This window comes from Letharia lupina (assembly GCF_014066315.1).
Source record: "Letharia lupina isolate WasteWater1 chromosome Unknown contig_25, whole genome shotgun sequence".
Lineage (NCBI taxonomy): Eukaryota > Fungi > Ascomycota > Lecanoromycetes > Lecanorales > Parmeliaceae > Letharia > Letharia lupina.
In genome coordinates, this window is record NW_023502994.1 from 254,416 (window position 1) to 267,829 (window position 13,414).

The window sequence follows — 13,414 nt, forward strand, 5'->3', positions numbered from 1 at the left end:
ATTAAATAAGATAAAGAAATTTAGAGCTTCGTTAGCGTCTCTAATAATATTAAATTATATATTATTAATAGATTAAGATAAAGAAAGATATATAGATTATACTTTATAAGATAACTCGAATAAAGATAATCGTTAAATCGCGCTTTAGAATAATTTAATATAATAAAAAAAGCGCGATTATAATATTAAGAAAGAGTATCTTAATATATTTAAAGCGATAAGAGTTATTTTATTTATAATAATTATAATTAGCGAAAACTTTAAATATTTAGATCTTTAAAAGCTAAGTTTTTAATCGAAGTATTATATTAACGCGCTTAGTTAAATAATAATTAAAATATAAAGAGATTAGAGATAATAACTCTATAAGAATACTCGATTTATACGAAGTATTAATAATTAATTTATATATTTCGAGATAAGAAAAATATTAACACTCTTAATTAATTATTACTATTAATACTTTAAGCTCTTTTTAATAAAAATATAGCTTTTTAACTATATAAGCAATTTTTATTCAACTCTAATAAAGAAAATCTAGGATATTATTTAATCTTATCTTAAGGTCTATATAACGTTATTACTCGAAGATATAAAGACGATAATTAGCGACTTATTAATCGACCTTTAATTTATATATCGAGATTTATAAAATAAATAGAATATAATATATTTTACGAAATTTAGATTAATTAGCTTTTTTAGCTAATAGTCTCTAGAATAAAAAATACTTCTTATTTTAATTAATAGTTATATTATTATATAAAATTTTCTTCTATAATAAGAGAATATCTTTTAGATTTAAATAAAGAAGTAAGTATCTTTAATTACTCTTATTTAATAATATTATAATTCTTATAATAATTATTCTTTATTATAATCTAAAGAATTATAGTTCTAGATATTTTTATATTAAAAGATAAAATAATAAGAAAATCGAAGATAAGCTCTTTATTATTATTTCACTACTTATATAATTATAATATTTCTTAAAAATATACGAGTATATTAAGAAGTTTTAAAGAGATATAAAATAATAGAAAAGGCTTATTATATACTATATATTATAATAGCGTATTTTAAAAATATACTCTAAATTAATAAGAAAGATATAAAGATTCTCTAAATTAAATAATCTATATAAAAATTCGCTAAATAATATTATTAAGAAATTAAGCTTTATAAGCGCCTTAAGAGAAGTTATATTAAAATCCGCTAATATTAAACTATTCGAGAGATTAGATTTAAGTTTAATTAAAGATAATAAGAGAATCTCGCGGGCTATTAAGAAATAATTAATATATAAAATAATTAAATAGAAAAAAATCGATTTAATAAATAATAATTAGAACTTAAATCTCTCTAAGCTTAAAGTATAAACACTTCGCGTCTCGATAAGTAGAGAGAATAGATAAAAAAGGCTAAACTTTAATATATTATTTATAGCTTTACTATAGCGAATAAAAGAAGAGATAATCTATAAAGAGAATAAGTATCTATAAATTAATAAAGTTATATTAGATAAAGAGAAAAAATATAAAGAATATATAGCGTAATAAATAGAATAGAGAGGATTAGTCTCTTTATTTATTAAGCGAATTAAATAAGAATTAATAAAGAATTAAGTATCGCTATAGCGCTTAAAATTTTAACTATTTAAAAATCTATATCTTAGAGATTATAAATATTATTAATATTATAATAAAATATCGCGATAAATCTTAAATCGATAACTTTTACTAGATATTTAAAGATATTAAGTTTAATTTAAATTAAATACTCTAAAGACGTCGTTATAATCGATAATATTATTTAATTTAAATACGCTATAAATACTAATATTACTAGCGAGACTAGCTAATCTAGAATTTTTATAGATATTATTATAATTAATAATACTATCTAGCTCGAATAATCTCGAAAATCTTCTTAATATATATTTAATTAGTCGAATTAAACTTTTAATAGATATTATTATTATTAATAATATTATTTAACTTAGATAATTTAAAAAACTTATCTTACGTATAGTCTCTCGAATTTTTAAATATATACTATTAAATTAATAGCTTATAGTCGCTTTAAAATCTAATTAATCTAGATAAATACTATCTTAACTTATTAAACGCGAAGTTTACTATATTTAATTACTAAACTAGTAAAAAGAATTAGATATAGATAAAGTCTACTTAATAGACTAAATCGTGCTAAATCGTGCTTATAGTACGAACCCGGCGAAAATCATACGGAAAGGAACTTTTTAGATTTATAGATATAGTCTACTTCGAAAAAACGAATAATGTGATTAAAAGTAGTATTATAATACTGCTTGATATATATATCTTACCGCCTAGAAATGTTATAAGGATATCTATTTTTCGCAATGCGATGATACTTTAATTAATAAGTAATAAGATTCTTAAGTAATTCTTTATTGCTATTAAAAATACGCCTATTAGACTTAAATATTTATATAAATTTACTCGTAAAAAGTTTACTATACTCTCTTAAACTTCTAGTCAACTTTAAGATATTTAAAAGAATATAATTTAATATATTTATATTTTTAAAGATATCTCGAATAATTAGAAAATGGCTGACTTAAATATTCGTAAAGAAATTATATTCTAAATATTAGAAAGTAGATAGCGTAGAAATAAAAAGCGCTTAGTTTTATAAATACCCTTTTAATATCTAGCTATAATATAAATTTAGTTTAAAAGAGAATAAAATCTATAGACGTAATTAAACTAACTACTTACGCCTCTAAAAGAAGAATATTTATCTTTTTAAATATTACTATATCTCTCTTTTTTACTATATACTTTATAGCGATAGCGAGATCTATAAAAATATTTAACGTTAACTCGAATAATTTATATATATAATAGATTACTAGCGAAGACTTATTAAAGTCGTTAAAATACATCTATAAATCTAAAAAGTGAATTTCCGCACGATTTCCGCCGGGTCCGCATTATAAGCACGATTTAGTCTATTAAGCAGACTTTATCTATATCTAATTCTTTTTATTAGTTCTATTAGTTTAATAACTTTAAAAAATTTTAGTAACTTTAAAAATTTTACGTAATATACTCTAATATACTCTAAGTACTATTCTATTAATATATATATAATATTAATATGTATTATTATTAATATACGTATTATTATACGTTATATTAGAGTATTATCTACGCGACTAATTTTATTAAATCGTTTAATTCTATAATTAAATTTAAGTTAACGTTAATACTTATTATCGTAGAATCTTATTATTATAACGTCGATTATTAGAACTTTTCTTTTTTTATATATATTACTATTAAATTAATAGAACTAGCGAAAAAAATTAGAATAGTTATTAAATCAGCGGAATTTAGATAGATTCTAATTAGATTTACTAATTCGACGAATTTTATAATTTCCGCGACACACGCGCGATTAGCAATTTCAAATTTTATAGAAACTTTTTAGATTTGCAGATGTGATCTAAGTATTAAATTATTAATCTATTATATCGAGATATTAATATATAGTAGGAGGTTGTATTCTAAATCGAGTTACGTTTTTATTTTTTTTAAAAATAAGTATAATAGTTTATTAGTAATATAATCGCTTAATAGAGATCTTTTATAGACTAAAGATCTATCTTTATTTATTATTTTAAGATATTCGATATCTATAGCTTTTACGTTTATCTAAAGCTATATTCTATTATAACTCTAATAATTATTATTTATATATTAAAGCGTTATTTTCTTTTAGAGATTAAGCTTATATAAAAAGATATAATATAATATTAATAGATATAAATCTTATTTTTAAAAATATAATAGCGTCTAAGCTTTTCTCTAAAGACTTTATTAAGTCTATTAAGTATATTAGACTTCTAAAGTATTATAATATCTACTATCTTTTCTTTAAAAGAATTAAAGCTAATATTAATAAGATCGTCTGAATAAGTAATTATTATTTAAGCTATATTATAAGACTTCTTATAAGTGAAGTAGAAGAATTTCTCCCTCTACTTTAATCGTATAATTCTTTAAAAAGTTTTATTAATAAAAATCTAAATAATACTTCGTCTACGATGGCTACTAAGTCGCTTAATAATTTAAATATATTAATAAATTTAATTATAAATAAATAAGAGATATTAATAAAAAATAGAATTATAACGCTTTCGTAAGTGCTTAAGTATATTATTTAATATAATAGATAAGTAGCTTTCTAAGTATCTAAAGAATTATATAAGTTTAAAGAGTAATTATAATTACGAAAGCTTACTTAATAATAGATATAAAGCGAATTCTAGATTAGATTATACTCGCTTTTAATACTCTATACTTTCTAAATTAAAGTAATTAATTAGAAGATATATTTCCTCTTTTATAAAACATATAATTCTTTATAATTATTTCGATATTTATTTATTAAGATTAAATTTAAATTAATTATATTTTATTAAGAATATATATCTATAGCGTAGCGTAGTAGCGATAATAATTTAAGAATTTAATAATAATACTAGAAAGATTATAGTAATAATATCTCTCTCGTTCATCTATAAATCTAAAAAGTTTCTACAAAATTTGAAATTGCTAATCGCGCGTTTATCGTAGAAATTATAAAATTTATTAGATTAGTAAATCTAATTAGAATTCGTCTAAATTCTATCGATTTAGTAAATCTAATTAGAATTCGCTTAAATTTCGTCGATTTAATAACTATTCTAATCTTTTTTATTAATTCTATTAGTTTAATAGTAATATATATAAAAAAAGAAAAGTTCTAATAATCGATATTACGACGATAAGGTTCTATAACGATAAGTATTAACGTTAACTTAAATTTAACTATAGAATTAGACGATTTAATAAAATTAGTCGCGTAAATAATACTCTAATATAGCGTATAATAATACGTATATTATTAATAATATATATTAATACTATATATATATAGAATAGTACTTAGAGTATATTAGAGTGCATTACGTAAAATTTTTAAAGTTGCTAAAAATTTTTGAAGTTGCTAAATTAATAGAACTGGCGGAAAGGATTAAAATAGTTGCTGAATCGATAGAAAGAATTAGATATAGATAAAGTCTGCTAAATAGACTAAATCGTGCTTATAATGCGAACCCGGCGGAAATCGTATAGAAAGAAACTTTTCAGATTTGTAGATGTTAAAAGCGTTTATAATATATAAATATAATAAAATTAAAAGTTTAGATAAAATTAGTAGAAAATTATAATAGATTTAATTAGATCGCGCTAAGTCTAAGATATTATCTAATTAAATTAGCGGCCGCCAAATAGGACTGATTCCGCTTTGAATTATTCTTTTGAAATTCGTTGCTAAACCTGTCTATTGCGACTACCATCTGTGATCTCTGGTGAACCACAGCATTCAAAAGTCTCATCCTCATATGTTATTTCTTGGAACCTCTTCTACGTGTCGTGAGCCAAGCATTCTGATTGCCAACCGTGTATACTTCTGTCTTGGCCAGGGTAGAACACCTTTGAGCAAAGACACGTTGGCAATTGTTTACACTTGAATCATTGTGTAGCAATGTCCAGGCACTGAGTCAACAGGGAGGAACAATTGAGGATGTTAATGCCTGCACACCCTCAATGTCTGGCTGGAAATAGATGCCCCGTCCTGTTACACAGTTCGAACACCAATGGATCGGACTTGCAGAGAAAGGTTGACTTTTGGTTGGCTGGAGCGGTCGGGCATTAGGTATAAGTCCGAGCCGGCCGATCGGCCGGCACGGGTAAATATTTTTCCGTTCCTTGCACCTTCTCTTTCTGTCGACGTCTCCTTCCTATTTCCACGTTCCGCCTCTTAGGCCGGTGGCTTGCACAGTTATGCATTTTTATCATCAATTTCATCCTGTTTCCCGTGAGAGCCAATGTTATAAGACTTGCTACGCACGTGCGTTTGCAACATCAGTGTGTACCGGTTTCGTCACATGATGAAATCTCGAAAACATGTTTCCCTTCCTTCATATATAAATCGCAGGTTCCTTTTAGAAACCATGTATATTCATCACCATCTCTTGCCCTTCTCATCTTTGTCCCATCATGTACACTTTGTCTCTTGCTGTAGTGTTTGCGACGCTTTCATTGGCCTCAACGGCGCCTTTGAGAGCTGGCCTGTACAAGCATGTTGCCGTGTTCTCGGTCGATGGCCTTCACGCGAGTGACGTTGATAAATATGTAGCATTGAGACCCAACTCGAGTATCTCAGCTCTGTTGAAGACAGGATACGAGTACAGCGGTGCATACACATCCGCGCCTTCAGATTCCTTCCCGGGAACTGTAGCTCAATTTACCGGGGCCACTCCGAGAACCACAGGAGTGTGGTATGATGACATCTGGAACCGCAACATCTTTGCTCCCGGCAGCAACTGTACCGGAACTCCAGGTTATGACAGCATGTGATTCACTGTGCCGATCATGGGATGGCATGCTGATCTTCATAGCTGACTCCACCGAGGATCTTGACTACAACTCTACCCTACTTTTCAGTGGTGGTATTGATCCAACACATCTCCCCAAGATCATTGTTGATGGGAAATGTACCCTACAATACCCGCACGACCGGCTCCAGGTCAATACCGTCTTTGAGATTATCAAGGCAAGTGGCAAGCAGACGGCGTATGTTGACAAGCACCCCGCATACGATATCGTTAGAGGGCCCAGTGGAACTGGCCTGAGCACTGGCTATTTTCCAGAAATTGCGTCCATCCCGGGTGTAAGTCCAATTCCATACAATACATGGCAGGCAACTGCTGAGAGCATCTAGAATAACATTTCTGCTGTTATCGCTTACGATCAATTGCATGTAAATGCTTTCCTTGACTACTTGGATGCCAAGGTGCCAGCGAATTCAGAGGGAAATTTGACTGCCGTTCCTGCATTGTTCGCTGGCAATTTCCAAAGTAGTGAGCTAGCCCAACCCTTCTACGCGCCTACATCAAACGCTAATGAAATTCAGTCAATGTCGCCCAGAAGACATACGGGTACCAGAACACCACCGGCCTCCCTTTTTCAGCACCTATACTCCAAGTCATAGATTTCGTGGACGCCTCACTCGGAGCCATTGTCAACAAATTGAAATCAAAGGGACTCTACAACGATACTCTCATCATCGTGGCAAGCAAGCATGGTAACGCGCCCATCAATCCAGCTTTGTTCGGCGAGGTCAACCCAGCTCAGATCACCAATGCCACGGGTGTTCCTGTAGAGTGGCAAACGGTACGTATCCCCTAGACAATTACAGTGAAACCCTAATTCCTTTCCGAGATTCCGCGACTAGATGCTCAAGGACTTGGAAGCTCGACACCCAAATGATAATACTCAGTTGCTAATACAACAGTGCTAGTCTGACGACATCGCGCTCATCTTCCTGAATAGTAGTAGCACGACTGCCACCGCGGTCGCAAATCTGAACGCCGACCGTACCGCAGGCAAAATCCTCAACATCTATGCGGACGCGCCTGGCGCCACTCCTCTGGCATCTCATGGTAAGTGACTCACCCCCAAATCTCCGTTCGACCTACATCTGCCCACACATGCCTCTCGTCAGCCCGTCTCACTCACAATGGGAACTCAGGTTTCGGTACCCCCGTCAACAGCCCGTTCGTACCCGACATCATCGTACAACCCGAGGTCGGAATCATCTACACGACCTCCAAAAAGAAGGTCGAAGAGCACGGCGGTCTCAGCGCCGACGACAGGAACGTAGCTTGCTTCGTTAGCAGTCCTCGAATCACAAAAGCGCAGAAGTTCACACAGAGGGTCTTTACGACGCAGGTTGCACCGCTGATTTTGGAGGCGTTGGGAATTGATGGCGGGGAGTTGGAGGGCGTGAGGGCTGAGGGAACGAAGATCCTGCCCGGGTTTGAGTCCTGAGCGGCTTCGACAGGGTCTGTAGTAGAATCCTCGTGACAAAAAATAAATTCAGCTGCAGGATAGGAGCGGATAAGTCCTCCGGCTTCCTTATCTCCCGTTACTCCGGGCTGCGGCCCGTACCCCTTGGGTGCATTATCCGAAGGATTTGATGCTAGGCTCAACAAATTGAATCTCCACACCTCCAAAATTCTCATCCTTTCTCACATCTTTCACCTTCCTCGTCTTTCTTATCAAGCGCTCAAACGAAGATTCTGTTGGACTACCTGGCTTACCTGGACCGCTCGCTACATGTCATATGCCATCGCATGACCGTGGACGGCGCACGATTGAAGTGTGCTACAAGAAGTCGCAGCGGTTCCTCCATGGGTCTTCGAACTCCCTGCCATCTGCTTGATCAGCTCCTGCAATAGGAGTTCTCCCCTATACCATTGCTCTCTCCCTTGCCCTTGCGTGACCTGGTGTTGGCCTTGTCTTTACCGATACCGGCTGGTTTTTATGCAAAGCAATCATTGAGCGTAGCCTGTGTGGGAGCGGACAGGAAGTGTGTTGGGGTAGACCAACTTTTAGTCTCGCACGAGATAATGACTGCAGCTCAGAGCTACATGCTACGTACTACAGCCAATGGAAGCGTTAGCCATGCAATGCGACTGACGCCGGGCAATGCTGCAGTGCAAAACGGGGGGCAGTCTCATGACATCGTGCATGCTAGGTCTTGAGATAGAAGACTCCTGTGACCTCCCTAGCACCTGATGGTAGCATGCCTTGGCAAGTGTCTTCTTTTAGGCGGTCCTGGAATCCAACAATTATTCGCACACTTATAACTCGATATCGTTCTTGGCATCTAACAGTGCGCCTGCTACGTCACTAACATGGACTCTGCTCACTTACTTGCGAAAATGGGAGAACGGCGAAGATTTGAAGGCAAGGAACTGCGGAAAAGAATACTTTTTTTCAAAAAACACAAAGGAATTTGAAGCGTATGGCTACCTGTCAACCTTTAAGCTAAAAGAAGTATTACTCTAGCATTCAGCAAACCATCATCTCCTACAAGTGGCCTTTCTGACAACACATACGTACGACCCCCCTTCCCACTCGACAACCCTCTCCCATTTGCCATCACTTTCTATCATCCATGTCCCCACCTATTCCAAAGCCCCCAATCTTCCCACTCGATAACGCCGCCATCTCACGAGCATCGTGGTGCACACAAAGTCTTCCTGTGACATCATCCCACCTAACAGCCAGATGTGCTATAACAGCCTACTTTCGTATCTCGCAATCCCTCCTAGCTCTCGCACTTTCCTCTTAAAATGGGTTATCAGACGTAATGCAAATGATGCCGACAATGCCCTTCAAAAGAACGTGGATTGATTTAGTCGACAGAATTGATTGAATCGATGATATGTGTAAAAGTTCTGCGTGTCTCGGGAGTCAGAATGACTGCCGAACTTTTCTTCACCCCAACCTCAACACGCACCGCCATCACCTTCGCTCGCCTCCATTCCATCATCGACTCCGGCTCCAGCCGAGCCCCCACCGCTCATCGCTCCAGCGTCGGTGGAGTTGGAGTACGCTATACGCGGCGCTCCACCACTCCCACCCACACCTCCCCCAGTCCCTCATCTCACCGACATCTCCACCAACCAACCCTCCTCCTACGCTTCCCACACCCCAACTCCCTTCCTCTTCTCCAAAGCGCATACGTCGGGTCAGGCTGGCATTCGCATCGCGCGACACCCATCCTGGCGGGTATCGGAACCGCGGTCGTACGTCTAGGATGTACAGTGGTGGTTCGGGCGAACGTTGGCGTGGATTGCGGCGCCGTTCACCTAGAATAGTTGGCGGAGAGGGCGGAGGGCAGAGTGCTGCTGGGCGGAAGAGATGGCAAAGGCCGTTGCTTGATCGACGTATCTGATGCGGAATGGAAAGATGCTGATGTCGTAACCGTAGCGAAAGAGTCTGTCAAATGCTGGAGCTGGATACGTCAATCTTGGCCTTTACTCCCTTTGCTACCCGATCCTCATGTCCCGCTTCGAGACGAGTGATGATTTCTTCAGTAACCTCTTGTCGAATGGAATCCTCGAACTGCTTCCGCTCGAGTCTACCAGCCGTGCTCTTAAGCTTGTCTCTTGCTTCTTGATTCGCAACAGTTGCTCCCTTTTACTAATGCCGTGTCGCCCACGAGACCCATGGTGTCACTCCTTCAGAACCGGCATCGCGTATCGTCATGATTGAGATTGTTTCAATGGCTTCCCCATGATATGATTCTGGACTTTGAACCATGCTGTGTAGATTTTTTTGATGTCAGAAATCCTGCGCGTCGAGGAGTTGACGGAAGGCTGTCAAGCATCAACTTTTCAGTCAAGTAAGACTTCTCCGATGTAGCGAGATCGTTGCTGCTTCTCTGCCAGTCGCACACAGTACACGAATATGTGACATACCCGTCAGTCGTTCTACCACCACGCTTGCGCTTGCGTGCTTCGGCTTTCATTTCCTTGGTTTTCTTCTGTGCAACTTCCTTCGCGATGTCATTTGCCATCCTTTTGGGTGCCGCGCCGGCTTTGGATTTGACAGAGGGAACGGGGAAGCGACCAACGGCACCTGATGCCATAGCCATATGCACCTCAACGATGCGATCGCAGATTTCGCGAGGACTAGGATGGCCCAGGTCGATAGGTGGAGGAGTTCCGTTAACATAGGGATATGGGGGAGCTGAGAAGTTTTGCGTAGCGCAAAGCGTCATTGCTAGATGTTCTCCATCGTTCCTCGATCTTCTCGACGGGAAGCGGACTAACGCCACTGCCCAGCGATCGTGTCACACTTGGCGAACACGTCAGAGGTCGTCTCGATGATCTTGAGCCAGAATGTTGTCCATCTCGAACAGAACGGAAGTGGATGTTACCATTCCATTTTGCCCTCGAACATCTAATAAGACCAGCGCATTGCAGCAAATGGCTTCCTGGTGAAGGCACACAGAGAGAAATCCCTTCAAAATCTGTCCATTCTGTCACGTTTACCTTCAAGTATAGTTCAACAACAGAAGGCGCCACGTTCCTTCCCATCCTACGGGGACGAAGGACAGACCAAAGGTGGGGAAATAGAGAACTCCTTTGCTTGCAGTACTCAACGGCTCCGATGCAGTTCCGCATGGTCTGCTTTGATAGGTCTCTCCTTCTTCAGCTTGACAACCCGATCCTCTTCAATTTTCTCGCGCTCATCACTTTGATGTAGGTCCGAAAGAACAGACCCTGTCTTTTCCTCCTTCAAGGCAGCACTCCTTTCGTCTTCTGATAGTTCAAAGTCTGCGAACGTTGGCTTCCTCCTCCTCTTGTTCTCCGCTCCAGTTCTCCCAGCTCTTGACCTTACTGGATTCGGGTTTCTCACAGTAGAGTCGGTTCCTGGTCTCACCCTCGTGAGTCGGGTGTGGAAGATGCGAACCACCGCGCGTCTTTCTAGCATTCCAACTCTGCGATTCTCCGGTCTTTCGATCAATGCATATAGTTGCTTAGGCGGTCTAGGAAACTGGAAATGAGCCTCAACACCAGCGAGCGATTCACCTGCCAGAGGCAGCGCAGGAATTGGCGGGTGGGTAACCGTATGGAGATTACAGATTGTGGACGACGGTATTGAGCTACTCACGCTGAAGCCTAATTTTTCTTTACCATTTCCCTTACATCTGGTGGTTCCTTTGGATACTGCACATCTTTTTGCATTCGCGCTGGACATCAGAACAATCCAGCTGGATGGTATTGTCGTCTTCAGGACATACGTCGCGGTGGAGGTGGTGAATGGTCCGATCTTGAGTGAGAAGTTGGTTGTGCTTCTCTTACTGTCTGCATCAAATACCAATTTGGTGGTCTTAGGTCAGCAAAGTGATCCTTGGTGACAAGACGGAATCATCCAGTAGTACTCCTCCTTTCCAGCGATGGCTGTCAAACTTGGACTATGTTAAATTCAAGTTGCAGTCGAGAGAGACCATGTTGATATCATTTCTCGAAAAACCAGTAGACGGAGTGGAATTGCCTTCGACGGTACCGTTGAAAGCCGCGGGCGTGTTGCTTTCTGAATTGACGGATTTCGAGCAGTGACTCGATGATGTTGACGAGATGGCATAGCGGTGATCTTGTTGCCAACTATTGTAGACAATGGTTTCACCGTTGATGGCAATCTTAAAATTCAAATCCAGGAGATAGTGTCATTCCGATCGAATTCGGTGTCTTTCGTCTAGATCTCGACAGCTTCTGCGGGTCTCAATTTTTTCCATAGCTTCTGGGATGGAGTTTGCAGATATATGTTTGAGAGAAGTTCCGACACCCGAGAGGTTTCCGCCATGCTGACGCAAGACTGGGCAATCCTTGGTAGCACTGTCGGCCGCAGCATGCTTGGACTTCAACGCATGAGTGGTTGATGTCAGAAGTGAGGTCATTCTGTCCTTGGACCTGCCACTTACTCTTGATTCTCAGCATTCAAGCTAATTCATGCCAGCGACCACTCGAGGTTGTATCAACCAACGGGTTTTAGAGATGACGTTTTCGCCGGCAAGGAGAATTTTTTCCTAACTCTTGCGACGCGCCACTTAACTCTTCGCCACCTCCACCACCAAACCCCCCCAGCCATCTTCACCTGCTCCCACCGAGCATTCCCGTCATCACCAACCAAAACACGGCCACCTGACCATTTGTAAGGTTTGGGGTGCCGTAATTGACAGCCACGTACGGTGTCAGTCAACTTTCCACACCCCGGTGAGGTACCGAAGTATCGCATTATCGTCCAGCACCCGGCTTTGTGAAACGAATGATCATCTCTAATGTTGAGGCCCTCGGGAAGCTTCCACCATTTGGCAGGTTGAAGTTTTGTGGAACGATAGACAATAGTAGTTCGATCATATGTTGAACTCTTAGGGCCTCAAGTTCTAATATTGCTAGTATCGCTACGCTCGAAGAAGTAAGACATAAACTACTTTCTGAAGTGCGAGCGGAGCGCACGATAATGAACGGCAGGATCGTCTGCATAAAGTTCGAATATAGCGAAGATATCAAGCCTATCCTCCTCTCCGGTCAACTGCAAGCTGAAGTATACTTCGTTAACCTCAGGGTCAAAGTTGATAGGCGTGAATTGAGCCATAGTAAAAGAATGAGACTGCTAGCAACTAAGATAAGGACAAAGCAAGAATGAAAGATGGTAGAGCACTGCTAGCAAGGTGGTAAGGGTTGAGGTAGAAGTGGATGGAGTCGTTAGGGTTAGGGTTAGGGTCGCTTCCGACAAATCAGGTCTGCCAGTGAGCCGTTTTCTCCACAGGGGCGAATTTAGTCCTTGAGCTGTTTCGCCAACGTTTGGTCACTCTTCTCAACAATGATCAGAGCCCTACGCTCACTGCGGGACCTCTGAGCTCGTACCAACACCCTCTTACCCTCTTGTACCCCTCAGGAATACGCTCTTCGACCCTCCTCTTTAACGTCATCGTCAACCTCATCGAAGACTTCATCCTT

The 13,414-nt window shown here is 38.1% G+C and overlaps 3 protein-coding genes across 3 annotated transcripts; 1 reads left to right on the forward strand and 2 right to left on the reverse strand.

Moving 5' to 3' along the window:
* Positions 1–6,092: 6,092 nt before the first annotated feature.
* On the forward strand, positions 6,093–7,925 carry HO133_006588 (uncharacterized protein; the record flags this gene model as incomplete). Its single annotated transcript, XM_037297486.1, has 6 exons — positions 6,093–6,444; positions 6,494–6,765; positions 6,817–6,955; positions 7,009–7,268; positions 7,396–7,537; positions 7,627–7,925. 6 exons carry the CDS (start codon positions 6,093–6,095, stop codon positions 7,923–7,925), a joined length of 1,464 nt encoding a protein of 487 aa, XP_037147196.1.
* A 1,962-nt stretch (positions 7,926–9,887) lies between these two features.
* On the reverse strand, positions 9,888–10,668 carry HO133_006589 (uncharacterized protein; the record flags this gene model as incomplete). The annotated part of the gene is made up of 2 exons (XM_037297487.1): positions 9,888–10,053; positions 10,367–10,668. The coding sequence occupies 2 exons, from the start codon at positions 10,666–10,668 to the stop codon at positions 9,888–9,890; spliced, it is 468 nt and encodes a 155-aa protein (XP_037147197.1).
* A 380-nt stretch (positions 10,669–11,048) lies between these two features.
* HO133_006590 (uncharacterized protein) lies at positions 11,049–11,638 on the reverse strand (the record flags this gene model as incomplete). The annotated part of the gene is made up of 2 exons (XM_037297488.1): positions 11,049–11,447; positions 11,600–11,638. 2 exons carry the CDS (start codon positions 11,636–11,638, stop codon positions 11,049–11,051), a joined length of 438 nt encoding a protein of 145 aa, XP_037147198.1.
* Positions 11,639–13,414: the final 1,776 nt, after the last annotated feature.